We start from the raw sequence: 16755 nt of genomic DNA, 5'->3' as shown, positions 1-16755 counted from the left end.
TTTAAAATTCTAATAAATAGTAAGTTCTTTCAAAAATGCATTTTGATTCATAACTCATTCTTTGTGAACTAAGTGTATTAATTTTAAAAATTTGATTTATGATCTTATTTTGAGTACAAAATTCATTTTTAATATTCTTAATTACAACTATACAATTTTTCACTTTCTGACCTAAATGCAATAAAATATAGTTTATTACTAATAGGTGTAATTCACAATTGTTTTCCAATATTACGTTCTTCCATTTATTTGCATAAAGTGGATCAAACAGTTTGTAATTGATTTTGTGATCTCATGTTCACAAGGTTTATACCAAAATACCTTCCTAACTGTTCTAAATTATAATTTATTCTAAGGATTTTAGAATGTTAACAACTGAAAGCAATGTTCATTGTTATAGTGTATCTTACATTCTTAAATGTCCTTCTACTATAATTGAAATATTTACTTTCTCTGTTAATTTAGCAGAAGAAAGACCTTCCACAACGTCTGCTTCTATAGAAGCTTCCTCAGTGCAGCCAGGTAGAGTATTCTTATTCAACTAAAATACTTTCTTTGCTCATAGAATGTAAAATAATTATTACAAATTGAAGCATCCTTTTATACAATGCTTTGTATGTAAGCTTCATTCCCAGAACAGATATATTTTAATTTTAATAATGATGTGTGTCTTATGTTCCGTTTAACAAATAAACTTTAGTATTGACACTAAATAGCATCTACAAACTCAATAACAAAAACCTAGCTTCAAGATATAATAAGTAATTCTAATTAGCAGTATGGTAGAAAAATTTAAAGTTACAGAAAGAAGATATGTATGTTTCGATATGTCACATCACAGTCTTCCTTCGTTTAGCATTGAAATGTTTAGGAATAAAAAAAAGTAAACATATTTTTAAAAAGATTGTTTTGTAACTTTAAAATTAATGAACAAAAAGTTGTGAAATTTTGAACAAAGCATAAATGTGTAGTGGGATATTGTTTGGTATACTCTGTGATAGAGCAAGGTTAACGTTACACATTGTTACCGACTCAACACAAAATTAAAGTTTTTCAAATGGCACTACGTAGGGTTATTACATATTTCAAATCTGCGTTAAGTAGGGCTACAAACTAAGGACACTATAGTATCACAAGCATTGGGAAACAACCAATTTTCAGATGATTCTAGAACATCAATTACGCAAGTGTCTCGGACGGGGTAACACACATCGACAGTTTCTTAGCGTCTAATACTGCAGCAATCATAGTAATAACAAGTAGCAACAAAATTAAAACAATTTGAAAATTCGATGTTTTCCAAAGTGCTTTATTCCAAAATAGTGTTTATATGCGTATCACATCAATCATATAGATCGTTTTCAATAGACGTAAAGACCATGCCATTTGGAACAGTTTGGTATATCAAACCATTTTGGAGATATGGAAGAATGATTAAATTTGATATGTTGCTTAACATGACCCATACATGGGAACTTTTCAAAACTCCTTTTATTCTATTTTTATGATATTACAACAATACTTTTTTATAGATGTAATTACAATGAGTTCTCAGAATAGCAAACTTTTAAGCAGTATTGCTGATTTACCAGTATCTATCATATGTTCAGAAGGGCTGATAATATCATATCAAATTGCTGTAAAAAGAATTATGACATTCACATCTATTGAAAGTCATCTGTGTAATGTGAATAGGCATATCTATATCTATATCTATATCTATATATATATATATATATATATATATATATATATATATATATATATATATATATATAATTAGTTTTTCAAAGGTATATCTTTTGAATAAAGCCAATTTTCAATACATTGTACATTTGTTCTTATTAATTCAAAATCAATATTACCATGTTAATGGTAATATTCGGTAAAGTACTTAGATGACTATTGCCTTGTTCATCTCACTTGCGCTATTGCTGCTCTAGAGGCCACCAAAATTTGAACGTTTCTGATACTGTAGCGCCTCTCATTTGCCACACGAATAACAAATCTGATATTGTAGATTTTCGTTTCTTATGCAGATTTGAAATATACTTTAACCTAACATAATTCTATTTGAAAAAAATATAGCTTTGTGTTAGGTTGGCAATAAAGTTAACTTCATGGTATGACAGAGTATATCAAATCATATCCCCTGCTATTTGCGTGGTATAAAATTTTAGTGTATTATCTATTTGTTCATGTGTTATAAGAGCGTATCAAGGTAAGTGTTTCATCTGTGTTCGTTGTACAAAAGCAGAGTAGTGATTCCTGAGAGTTCCTCAGTTCCAAAAAACATAGGGTGAAAACCCCATGGTTTACGTGTTATAGGCTGCCGAAATCATGAAAAAATGAATTTTAAATGTTCATATCTTGGTCGGGTCAAGACTTCAGTTAGGAACTAGTATGTGCCCTTTCCAAAAGTGCGTGTTTCAGAATCCTGAGGTGCTTACACAACAATTTTTAAAAAGGGAGTTTGACTACGGGCCTATGATATAAAGTACTCTCCAACTACCTCCAGAAAAATTGTTGTGTGAGTACCTTAGGATTCTGAAGCATGTATTTTTGGATAGAGCACATACTAGTTCTTAAGTAAAGTCTTGACCCGACTACAGTACATCCCATAGTTTTCGAGCTATGGACCTTTAGAATTCATTTTTCATGTTTTCGGCAGCCTATAACACGTAAAAGATAGGGTTTTCGCCCTATGTTTATAGGAACTTTTTTGTTTGTTTTACTCTCAGGAATCACTCCTCTGCTTTTATACAAAGAATTAAGCGCCATACTGTATATATACATACATACATATATATATATATATATATATATATATATATATATATATATATATATATATAGATAGATAGATAGATAGATAGATATAGAGAGAGAGAGAGAGAAAGAGAGAGAGAGAGAGAGAGAGGTTTACCAGAAGTAGTGATTCACAAAATGAGTAATCAGTACATTTTTATTATAAACAAGAATTGCATAAAAATTGTAGGTACAGAGTAATGATTTACAAATCAAGTACTTTACAGTATCGAGTCCATACTGCCCATTAGGAGGTTACCTGGCTGCCATTAATGAAAACGCACATTTCTTCACACATCTCGGCACATCTGAACGGAAATGTTGTTGAATTCCTTGGTGATTCGCGCCTTCAATTCCTCAACAGTATTTATGGATCTTGCAAATACCTCGTTCCTCAAATGTCCCCATAGGAAGAAGTCGAAAGGGGTGGGGTTTGGTGACCGTGGCGGCCAATCCACTGTTCCTGACGACCAATCCATCGGCCGGAGAAGGTGTTATTCAAACCGTCACGGGCAATACGGGAAAAGTGTGAAGGAGCAATGCCTTGCTGCTATCACAATGTGTCAAAATCATCCCACTCCTGCAACAGAGATAACACAGACTCCTCCAGTAAGCTCAAGTGCGTCTTCCTAGTATGTCTCCTCAGTGTGGCCGTCAAGGTCACAATAAGTGAGTCACTACTTCTGTGACACAATATATATACTGAACTAAGTCAAAATAACTGTAAAAAATGTTAATAATTTCACCACTTCTACTATAAAAAAGCACTATATCTTGACTGCACTAAGTCAATATAACTGTAAAAATATTAATAAATTCACCACTTCTACTACAAAAAAGCAGCCAGAAATCAGTGACATAAAAGTTAATAGGAAATAGCACAATCCATTATTTCGAAGAGTGTCTGATGAATATTCAAACAAAATACGAGAAGATGAGAACTTACTATACCAATGGTATAGATTAGGTGAAATTTTAGTAAGATGAATAAAGAAAACGATAAAAGTGGTAGCAAACCAGTGTGAATATCTTGATAAGACTGGCTGATTTTTATAAGGATCTAGAAAACGAAATACAATAATAGGAAATAAAAGTAATGTAGAACATGAATGACATAATAGTTACATCTTGGATCGAAATGAGAGCGTTTGCAATGCAATTGAATTCAAGTACATGCTTAAGTGGAAGTATGCATGCGTGCTCTATAAAATGGCTAATGAAAGTTTCATAGTGATTCTCATTGATTACGGGAACAGAGAAAAGATTGAAATGTGAATAAAGGGGGCAATGTTATTAATTATTGTTTTCAAACTACATACAACTTAAGTAAAATAACATATTTTGAAGGAAATCATTATTATTAGTCTGTATTAATCTGTGTTTGGACTCAGTGTAGAACATCACTTCGTGTAACCCTGATGTTTATAAGTAAAGTTAACAAAGCAAACATTTTTGTTATTCAACGATTATAAAGCCTTTGTCTGTGTTAAATAACGTCAATCCTATTAATATATGTTTTTGATATTCTATTTTACTCATTTTGTATATCTAAACGGGACTGTAGTTGCATGAAGTTGATCCAAAAATGTAATAATTATATTGTTCAATAAATTCTTTCTTCAAACACGAAAGCAGTCATCCGAAGATTTTAGATTAGATTTATAGATTACCTTTCTTCATTTCAATGTTAAGTTCTCGAATTTATTAGAGTGTAATTTTGTATGTCATTGAAGTAATTCAAAGTATTATCATATATTAATTGTAAATAGTGTTTTCTGCTATCACTAATAAATACTTAATATTATGTTAACCCGTGTCTAACAGCTGAATATTTTAGAATCGAATTGCTAAACATCATACATTATAAGAAAATATTCTCAAAATTCCTCTTATTGAGTTTATTAATCTTCCTTTCTAGGGGAAAAGCCAACACAAGAATTAAATACTACTACAATGAAACCTGTAGGAAAACGTTATTACTTGACCATTTGCCATTAAATTTTGAACAAATTTCAATATAATCAGTATGAAATATGGACACATGAATTTTCACAAATGTTTATTTAAATAACTGAACTAGCACATAAATTTATATTTGAAAATAATTTTAAACAAATTAAGTGATTTGTTCATAATTCTTCTTTAATTATTTTAACTTTGAAGTCGGTTGCATCTTAATACAATGGTAGTTTTCGTACTACTTTTGAAATACGAAATTACTCTACATTGCTACATAACTACGTATATACACTTCACGTGAGGCTAACTATGCTCTTGAGATATTCCATTCACATATTATTATGGTATAGTTATAAAATTATCTGTTTTAAACATAATTTTGTTATTCTGAATTATTAAGTGACAATGTCCAAGTAAGAAAAATATAAAAATCACATTTGAATATGTTTTATTACTTTAGATCATAAACAGGAAGCCAATTCCCATCGAAATTTCCAAAAGTACAGCAACAGGTTTACATCCTCATTACGATTTACAATTAACAGGCCAGGATGTAAATATACATTTAGAAATGTTTATATCTACTTTTGTAGGTGAAGAAAAGCTCTATTTTTCAACAAGTTTTCCCGGAGAACAACCAGTAGCACCAGGTATTATTACACGCTTATATCATATTCTTCCAACAATTACTGCACAAGTCCTAAATCTCAAATTCGCAAAAAAAAAAATATATAAATCGGCCAATTTCTTTATATTCAATTAATGCATCTTAAAGTAATCTGGTTCAATTTAAAGAATTATTTAATCAAATTTAATGAATTATAATAATTTAAAATTGTACAGTAATAATATGATATTAAAAGTAAATCTATATGATATTTTAGATCAGAAACCACAATCCATAACTGAAGTGCTAGGTCAACCCCAGAGACCAGGTGTGTATATATATATATATATATATATATATATATATATATATATATATATATATATATATATATATATATATATAATTTTAATAAATCATAAATAATCGTAAACAGCAACTATAAAATACTTGCAAGTTTTTAAGAAAACAGACTTCTTCAAGTAAATTATTGTTTTGTCTCACTGTGAATGTACCATCTTTTAGCTTAAGAAAATCTCATACTTATATTTAGAAATGAAAGTGATTGGCAATGGTTCTCAACAACTTTTGCATGTACATGAAAGTAAATTCACTTTTTTAAAAAAATATATTTACAGAATTCTTTTATATTAGTATTATTGGTATATATATTTCAAGAGATTGGAAAGTTTGATTTCTCGATACATGTATTTCATCTTAACATAAAAATGGAAAATTAGGCTTTCCACTTATTTCAGTCGGTAGTGCTATTTTATATACTTAAATATTTTAATTGTGTTGTTTAATCTTTGTAAAGTTATTTTTATAGTTACTAGACGAAGAAAAGCTAACTTATTCTTAACTGCATGTATTACACCAAGTCAAACGACATATTACATTATTTACTTAAAAATATATGATTCAATGAGTCAGATGTATTCATGTATATCTTACAAAATTTTGCTCTATTTCCCAAGGTGAGTGTACATCGTATATAATCTAAGATAACAAAAAGATTATGATTTTTCAATTCTTTACGAACAAGCTAATTTGCATTTAAAACTAATACGCCTGATATATACAATTGACATTCAATTTCCGAGCATCTTTGATTTAATATACTATCAAGATAACCCCTGAAATATCCATAATTTTCTACAATATATCAGCAACGTGATGCATAATAAACTAGACGGAAAACTATTCGCCTAATAAAGACAAATGGAAGGTATCTGATTTGAGTGAGTTAACAATAAAATTAATTATATCTCTCTTAACATTACAAGAGGAATGGGTTATGTGAGAATCAGTATGGGTAGCATGTGAAGTCCCTGAGTGTCAGTTAAATATTGAGTACATAGAAACTTTTCTTTGTTTCAATTTACCCAGACACCTTCTCATTCTACACATCATATCTACATTTCATCCTTCTATTCAAATCACCCTTCAAGCAATTCTTTTCTGTTAATTCTCAAGCTAAAAGTGTAATGATCTTAATAAAAGTTATATTAGTCTCAATACTACGCTTACATTCTGATTATTAATGAAGTATAGATGTCTTCTACTATATATCCCATTCTGACATCTGAATGACAGACAGGAATTTTGGGTTAGTGTCATCTGCTGAGATCAGACAAAAATAAACATATTTGGCTCAGATGGGCATCACAAGAATGTTAAATAAAAGCCACAGATGGGTCATTTAGATACTTCTTAGCAAACTCATGTTTAAGAGCACGACATTTCTTTCTAATATATGGCCTTTTCCGTACTCTTCCACCATAGTAGCCATTTTCTCACAGCGTCCTACGGATTGTCTGGTTGGACAGTACTTTCCCATGCACACTTTCTACTGCTGGACGAAGTTGTGGTACACTAATTTCAGGATTTCGTTTGATTTCATTCTCAAAAATTCACTCATCTCCCTCATTTAGTATCTTTTCTGGCGCCCCGTGCGGTAAATATCTGGTTGAGAAGTTCTATTTAAATTCGTTCATAATGTACTGAATAATTGAATGGGATTTTTTCACAATTTTTCTATATTTCTAGGTGACTTAGTTTTTAAGGCAAGGTTTATAATCACTTCCTTCAAATCACTACTTAACTCCTTTCGGTGCCCAATTTTCTTCAAAGCAGATTCACAGCGTAAGCTACCGTACACGCGTCTTTCGTAATGCATCATGTTGTTTTACGCCCCCCCCCCCTCCTAGAGGGCGACTACGTAGCAAGTTCAGAGAAACTAAGAAAAGTTGTCACCCTTCTGGAAACAAAGTTGGTGTACGAACAAGTATGTTGCACGAAAAAGATAACTTTTTGTTCTTTTCACTATTTATAATGATACATGTTACATTTGGTTCGGGGTTTTCATACATTGGTGCTTGTGATGTTTCCTTACAACAAACTAAAACAAAGTTAGTACATAAAGTTTTTTTTACTTTTATAGAGCAATTTCTCCAGTATATTCACACTGTACGAACAAGTATGTTACACACTGTATCCCTCCTGAAGGGTCCTTTGAAATTCACGAAGAAACACACGAAGTAACTAGAATAGAAAAGTATTTCCCCATATTGACATCATAAAGAAAATTTATGGGGTTTTATATTTGTGAGGTGTAAATGACGGCCGGTTGATATGTTCATCTCGTCTACGAATAAAACTTAACAATGCATGGTTTGTGCTTTTTAAAAATAACATCATGTATACTTACGTACGTAACACTACAGTATTCTACATCGGATACTGTATTGCAATCTAAATTCTCAGAGGTTTGTTTTGAATCGAATTCGTAGTAATTTGGGTTCATTCTAGGCACATACTCTCATTAATATTTTCGTATTTTTAGTAATTCTCATACATTTAAGTGAAATGCTTTCTTAGTTTATGGTTCCTTTCGAAACCGGAAAACTTGCAAGCACTTTCTGCATTATTTACTTTAGAACTACACATTTTTAGTTTATGGTTGTCTCTTTAGTCATAAATTTGCTGGCCACGTACATGGAAAGTTCTTCAGTGTACTCGTAAATTCACTAGAAAATAACAACACTTTTTTGTATTGTATGGACCGATATTTAGTTTCTTATTCTACTATCTTCATTTTCTTTACGTAGCAACCTATGACAAATACCACACTATCGTAAATAACCTATGAGTCAACCCATTATGCCTGGTCACTTTTATTCTTCTCAATAACTATTGTAGTGTTTGGTCCACCACACTATATATTTACCACACTATTATTTTTTTATAATTGAAAAATATATATCATTTAGAAAATATGTGTTTCATTGAAAATAATCTTCAGTAGCTGCTCAGATATGAAAAAAAATGACCTTCGTTTTCCAAGTAGTGATTTTATTAAATACATTCTTTATTTCCTTTAATTATTATGTAAATGAAACTCCTCATTTTCTTTTTAGGCGAACACAGACCAACTGCGATAGAAGTTAGTAGGGAAGAATCTATGTTGCCAGGTATAATTTACATAATCATTTTGTTATTATAATTAGTAGTAGTGGTAGTAGCTTTTCTGGTAGCTATTTTGTTACTTTACTGGTATTATTGTCTGCACTTCAATACACAAAAAATACTTACAAGTATAATAGTGTTATCTGCAGCGTCGAAAGATTTACTCTCTGAAAAAATTTAGATCGGATTAGAGAACGTACACGGTCAATCAGACAGAGGTTATCATTCTAAACGTGATGAGAGAAAGGTATTCTTGTTGCCGTATACAGTAATAGTAAAACTACTGGAATATTTATGTTAGACCGAATATAACAATTAACTTTCACTTCCAAGTCTAATTAGAAATCTGAGACTTCTGTAAGCCTTATTTAAAATTCATTTCATATGAATATCGTACGAGAGATTTGATCTTATTTACACATCACGGTCAGCTATTTGGCCAACTCTTCGTAGTTGTATCTAATTAATATGATGGGAAAATTCTCAGAAATTTATTTTTCTTATGTAAGGCATTAGAATACGCTTATCATCATTTAGTGGTAACTGATTAATTTGCACTACTTATAAAGTGAGTTCACGCTATTTTAAAAAACATTATAATCTCTTTTCGAACGTCCCCGGCGGGAGCTCATGTGGTTCGGATTCCACGTTAATCAGTAGGTCCACGTCTCATATAGCCTCGCTGCTGAAAGGGACGCTAAACTACAATCAACAACAACAACTCTTTTCGAACGTATAACACAATAAATTTTAAAATTGTCTGCATATAAAATGTTCTTCAGTAGTTGCTCAGATATAAAAAATTCAACTTCTTTTTGCAAGTAATAATTTTACGTCACTTGCTTCCTTTAATTGTTATGTAACTTTTCATTGCATCTCTAGGCGAACAGAGGCCAACTGCGAAAGAAGTTAGCACTGAAGAATCTACGCTGCCAGGTATTACTTTTATCATCATTTTTGTTTTTGCTATTAGCAGTAGTAGTACCACTACTACTATTAATGAGAGTTACATATATCACTAATAAGAATATAATAGATACTACATAAAATGATTTTTGTGACTTCATTCCATTAGATAAATTATTAGTATATTACAGGAATACAAAGTCTCAAAGTTCTAACTATGTGGAGTACCTTAATGGATATAAATATTAATAAGTTGTTATCAGAAATATGTCTCTATATGGACAAATGGCAAATAAACATTTTTTGTGCTGATACCATCGAGTTGAACCTTCGTGGAAGATATGCTTTCTCTCTAGAAACTCATTATTTATTGAGTTTTATGTATGTCCAATTTTATTTCATCTGATATCATAAAGGTGTTGTAAGGTTGCGTCTAACTTCTATTAGTTAATGAGTTGTGTCATTCAAAATTGTTACCACCTGATATGATAATTGTTATTGTTATTATTTGCTATGTTAACATAATTATTAACAGTATTGTCAGTCTTATTTATGAACTAAGTAATGCAGAAAGTACTTACTATTGCTTGGGCGATTAATAAAAGCAATAAACCTCGATATTTTATCTAAAGGTAATAAACTTTTAACCCTAGATTAGGCGCGTGGGTGACAGGTGCCCCCCAGTGATTTTTGTCTCGAACTTGCAGCACTGTGTATTTTATTCTGAGTTGCGCCTTTCTGTAGCTGGAGGTTATTTATTGATGTTTATTGTAGTGGCAGTAGTGCACTTCTGTTTTCCGTCTGGTGTTTGTAAGAAGTAAATTCTCTCTGCAGCTGCGTATTTGGGTGACAATTGTCAACCATGCGCCTATATACGTAACAAGTAAAATGCCAAAAGGCCGGAAGACGAAGACAACAAAAGATAAGGATGTTGTTCTGCAGTGCCCTGAGGAGGAAGAAGAGGAGTCGGGAGGTATGTTTTGATGAGAGTGATTATGGAATTTATCACGTAAGTGCAAGTGACACAACACTGAATTGGAATACAATGACCGATGGTGACATTTTTGATCTTCTAAAGATGTGTGCAATTAATGCACTTTGCATCCTGAAATTCAATCCCAGTTCACTTCAATTGTCACGAAGAAGTTGTTTTGGAGGATATCACCTGGAAATTGACTAAGCCTGAGAAGCAACACCTATCCTATATTTCCTAAGTTGCAGTTGAAATTAGGAAGAAGGTCCACCTCCGACTGTTACTTGGTGTTGAGGAAGACACATGGTCGATCTTAAGAAGCAATCAGACTCCAGAAGAAATTGCCATGCTTGCGGAAGATTAAGAGGCAAAACTACAAGGAAGTGTTGCTTGAAATGTAAGAGATGGGTGTGTGGAGAACATCTCAAAGACATTTATGCAATATGCTTGGAATCAGTTTAGTAATCATAAAAATAAAAGTCCATTATATTCAGTAGAACAATGTTTACAATCAAAACTATAACCTGTGATTAACATTTTATCAAAAGAATGAAAGAATCATCATTTAAACATTAATTTACTTATTCTAGATACATTTTAATGGGTGGGTGACACCTGTCACCCACGCGCCTAATCGTGCAACACAAACATACGCGCCTAACGCAGGTTTAACTGTTTAGTACTAAAACATTAAAGTGTTGTACAGAAGGTTGGATTTTCAGGGATTGAATCGCAGAATTTTCTCCAGGAAAGTGAGCAAGATAAACAAAAATATAGCCCTGAATATACACATACCTCGATGCACACGTACATACACCACTTAATGTAAAACAGTAATTATTGACATTACGTAATTGTGTTAACTATACCAGATATAGTGAAGCTTGTGGGTAAACACAATTGATTTCGGATGTATCTCAAACGAATAAACTTCTCTCGAAAGTTAGAAGTTGACAATTGTAAACTTTTGTCCAATCCTGTGAGCTGTTATTTTTAGAGCCACAAGTTTAGTACGCTGTCTAGAAGTAAACTACTATGTCATAAAAATTTGTGTAAAACAACAAAGGGTATGTATTTTGGAATCACGTGCTTTTAGCATTGCACCAAATATTCTATACTAATTTACTCAAGTTCGTAGGTCCTTCTTTCACACTTTACACAAGGACAAAATCAAACTTTCGAAAACGAAAGGTCTTGTAGAGCCAGCTCTACCATTTCAATAATCCGTGATAGTCATTGTGAGTGACGATTTAAGTTAACAAAGACTATGTGAAGAAATTTCGGAAGTCATTCTTCCAGTTCTATTATACGATTTATTGATTCAATCCTTTCAGAATAAGAAAGCGTTCTGTATTACCATAAAAAGATTGTTTCTGTAAGGTATTAAATTTAAAACAACATGAACATTGTACAACATATTTTTTAAACTTATCGTCAAAAGAATAAATATGTCGTAGATATTGTGTTCATTTTAAGATAAATAACTTTTGAAACTTATGTTGATATGTATTGACAGTTGTTGTGAATAGTACATTTACATAGAGTCATACAAGTTATATCAATTTTTTGGGACTGGGACACGTTGTTCTGCAGTCAGCATTACATTTACAAAGAGTAATTAAAGAATGTGGCAAAGGAAGTTTTTCTATTTGTGTCAGGAGTAGGTTACTACTATCTCGAAAGTTTTGGACAATTCTATGCTGTAAGTAAGGTGAAGATATGATAAGTTTAATTCTGTCGTTTACAATATGACACTTGAACAGTCCGAGAACCGGTCATCCGCTATGATTGGAGGGTAATTAAATGGGAGTAACTGCAAATACAAGTGCAACTTAGTGGTGATTACTATTGTATTCATTTCGTTCAGTGATTCACAGTGGCAGTTCATCATTACTAAGATTGAAAGAATGCCAATGGCTATATTAGCCGTTATTTCCATAGTGAATGGAGTAAAATGAGGATATCAAACGACGAGCAAACTAGTTAGATTTTCATTTTGTCATTTACAGATAGCAGCATATTTAATGTAGATGAAACTCTCGGTCTTTACAATATGTAGAAGCAAGCTATTGCAGACGAAATCACTATAAAATGTTTGCTAAATATAAAAGAAACAGGAGAATAAACTATAGAAGAATATGTAAGCGAATGGTTTGAATTTAAGAAAGAACAATTCTCGACCCAATTCAAAGAAAACCATTTTATAATTTTATTCACGAGGGTAATACAGAAAAAAATAAATTGCAAATACTAATAAATAATTTTAAAAATCATCATTGATAATATTAAATTTCACAAATCATTTATATTCGCATCACAAAAGGAATTTGTTATTAGAAAATTCTCATTGAATTAAACTAGATTTCCCAATCAGTGCTTCGAGCATGAAAGATTTCTACAGAAAATAAAGTCTTCATCATTAATTGAAATTCAGAATGTATGATCATGCGGATCGTGCATGAAATTGACATTAAGATATATATATATAATAGTTTTTGAGATCTTGCTGCTGAAATTTTCACAAATATCTAAAGAAAAAATTCATGTCATCGTTTGAATTGACGTCCTCTTTAATAGATTAAATTCATTGAGCCTCAATTACGGTGGAAAGAAATGAAACCTAAGAACATTATAATATCAAGTCGTTCAATAAAATATTAGCCAGACTGCAAAATGTTCTCAACTTTCAACCATAATAAATTACCGCAAGTTAAATTTCTTTGCCTGTATGTTTATATTTCAATACAAATTAATGCTAAAAAAGCTGTTTACTTTCGGTGGATATAAAAATCATACGAACACTTCGAAGTAATATTTGCATCTGAAACAGCAATAGAAGTAAAAAAAATTTAAATATGTATATGTAATTTCTATTGCTTCCTCGATACTTGTAGCCGAGTTGTATCCCCTCTCTTTCTAGTTTAAGACATTTGACAAAATGTTCGAAGCCATATTGGGCGGTACGGTGTGTTCAATTCTCTCTCAAAATTCAAGTCTCTTTCAAAATACACGAACTGTGTAATACAGCCCAGCAATTTCTTACCTCGTTCATTCTCGTGCTTTCAAACTCTTATCAAAATAGTTTCTGCAATATTATTCTTCATCATTATGTACAGAAATTTACGCCTGATGGCGGCCAACTTCAGTTATCTAACAATATATTTTTGAGTAATCTCTTTTCCACATAAAAATATTGTTGAAGTCAAAGTTTGAAACTTGTGATCACGTTGGTTTAGTTGCGAAATTTAGAGCGTAGCTTCCACAAAGGACGTAAGCTAGAATTAAAATATTAATTGTTCTAATTCTTCTGACAAGGAATGTAAATAGTAATTTTTTCCAATCCATCCAATCTCATTTCTTCTAATCAGTCCAATTTTATCTCAAGTGGATAAAGGCATCAAAGGCATTATTCTTGCTATAAAAAGTCATGGTGTTCATGTGTTAAACGAACCTAAAAGATAAAACTGTAACATACATCAATTTCTGTTTATTATTTTGTCATCTCATAATATTAAGGGATTTTGGAAGATAATTATAAAATTCAAAAGTAGTACGCTTTTACTTCCAAAGTTTAGAAAATCATAGTTTTGCGTATTTTTTCTTCTGCATTTCAGTACCTAAGAGATTGATAAATACCAGATAAAGTTAGTTAGTTAAACACTTTTGTTATTTAATGAAATATACGTTGAACATTACCATAAGCAGTTCAAGGAATAATGGAAAAGTAGAAAAATGTAAAAGAGAGTTTTTAAAACGGCTTACTTAGTCATGAGGAGACAAGAAACCCATTATTCTTTAAAACCCATTCTAAAACTAAACCATCGCGTCCTCAAAACTTGCAAATTTGAAAAACCACTGGTATCAGGTATAATTATTTATGCACGTAATTTTTACATTTGCATAACCACTCAACTTTTAGCTTTCTCTTAGGTTATATTACATTATCACATCTATTACCAATGTTGCAGAGATTCAACTTTAGTAGTTGCGTGTTCATTGACAAAAACTATTATATAAAATCACTATGATTGAACATTGTTATTATAAATTTCACAAAAAATTTGTACATAGTAACTTTGACAAAACAATAAGTAATAACAATACTAAAACAATTTTATATTTGGCAGCTCAAAAGCCACAATCGATTTTAGAAGTACTGGGTCAGCCTCAATTCCCAGGTAGGTGTCCTACATCTACTAATATTTAAAGATATTGAAATGTTTACTGAAAACCATTTTATAAATATGTCATTTTATTATACATAAATAAAATCAAAATTATTTCAATTTTAACTCGTATTTTCTAATATATTTGTTCATGTAAACCTGTCTCATTAAGTTTTGGTTTATATTTTCGTGTGTCTGCTAATATTGCAAGATTATTACTACAAGTATATTATGATAATTGCTTTTATTATTAATTAATCGCAGACTATTAGAATCTTTAATATTTATAACAAACTGCTACATTCATTAAAGTGCCTAAAAGTAGGTAAATTTGCAAACAAACGATACTATATGAAATAATCAGACTGGGCACAATTTAAATTTGGGAACTCTCAGGTTTCTTCTGTTGGACCTTTAGGATATTCTTTTCAAATATCTCAACATTTACTTCATTTAACATGCTGCCACATAAATTCTTAGGTTTAATGCTATAGGGTTACGTTTTTCCAGGCCAAAATTCCTAATTTTCAAACGAACTTTTAAGAGCGACACCTAAGACCACGCTCTTCTTTTTGACGGTAGTACTTTAGTTCACTTCTCAACTTTTGATACGAGTGCGTAGGATAAATAACATTATCGTAACTATTGTTACACAATGATGTATTTACTTTGTACGTATTAATACCGTATAATTACATGTTTCACGAAATATGCTTCCTAATTTACTTTGGGAGGAGTATCTTGGCCTAAGTGACACCTAATTTTCCAATACTAACATAGGTCTATACGTGTAAAACACCCAAAGAATTCTTAAACCTTATTATCTACACAATATAATATAACGTACTTGTCATATATAGACAATGTATACTTACAAGCTAGACCAAATTTACTGTCAATTTTTTTTTCGGAGGGTTATCATACCATACATGCAATTTCTGGTAAGATATGCGTTGCTCATTACCCTGTAGGTTGACCACTCCTATATTGAACCTTGATAGCATTGAAATAATGTTAATGTTAAATTTACCTCTGTATATTGGATACCTGAATATTTTCCAGTGTACGTATTCATCCTCATTTGTTATAAAACCTTGCAAACATCTTTTACTTTTATGTTTTCGAAGATCAGTGAACTTCACCGAGACAATATCAAACCTAGATTTAAAAGTTAACGAAAAATCAGAATTCCCAATAAGGCCAAGCCTCACTTGCGTTAATCTCAGCCCACCTGAAACTTTCACTTGTTTGATAGTATGCAATATGTGTAATGAGCTAACATGGAATTTGATTTAATCTCCTTCAAAGTACTGTTTCTGGCTAGAAATGCACTTATCTCAACGTTGAATTCACGACTGAAAATATATTTGTAGAGTATTTGCTTTTTACTTCTATTTTTAGTTCTGATGTTTCATGCTGTATAAATGATGCTGATATACATTAATCACTATTCCAAGTAAGATACATGTGTGGGTGTGTGTGCGTGTGTGTGTGTGTGTGAGAGAGAGAGAGAGAGAGTGTGTGTGTGTGTGTGTGTGTCTGTCTGTCTGTCTATCTACACAGTTTTTATAGAACTCTTCGCCACTGCTTCCTTTAGCTACGGTTTTAATGTTTGGGAAGAGCCAGAAGTCGCATTATGTTATATATGAAGAGTGCAGTGAATGTGTACAGACAGGAATATTTTGTCAGCTAAAATCTTCTGTTCGTCAGTCAAAAGTTCAGGAACGAATTTCGCACTCACCATTCTCATTTCCAAATCTTTGGTGAAAATGCTTTGTACCGAGTCGTACAAGAAGTTGTTTAGAAAGCTCTCGAATAATTAATCGCCTGTTTGAACGAACAATTTTTGCCACTTTTGTACGTTTCCT

General features: G+C 31.4%; 1 protein-coding gene across 1 annotated transcript in view; it reads left to right on the top strand.

The window, feature by feature from the left end:
- Positions 1–16755, top strand: part of LOC145692677 (uncharacterized) — a 1521027-nt gene that overhangs the window by 1013571 nt on the left and 490701 nt on the right. The window contains exons 285-290 of the mRNA XM_081768059.1: positions 466–522; positions 5361–5417; positions 5652–5702; positions 8794–8847; positions 9725–9778; positions 14849–14899. Of these exons, the coding sequence (XP_081624185.1) occupies positions 466–522; positions 5361–5417; positions 5652–5702; positions 8794–8847; positions 9725–9778; positions 14849–14899 (324 nt within the window). The remainder of the gene's footprint in view (positions 1–465; positions 523–5360; positions 5418–5651; positions 5703–8793; positions 8848–9724; positions 9779–14848; positions 14900–16755) is intronic.

Source organism: Thermobia domestica, chromosome 8, assembly GCF_964235325.1.
Source record: "Thermobia domestica chromosome 8, izTheDome1.hap1.1, whole genome shotgun sequence".
NCBI lineage: Eukaryota > Metazoa > Arthropoda > Insecta > Zygentoma > Lepismatidae > Thermobia > Thermobia domestica.
This window is presented reverse-complemented; position numbering and strand designations above follow the sequence as displayed.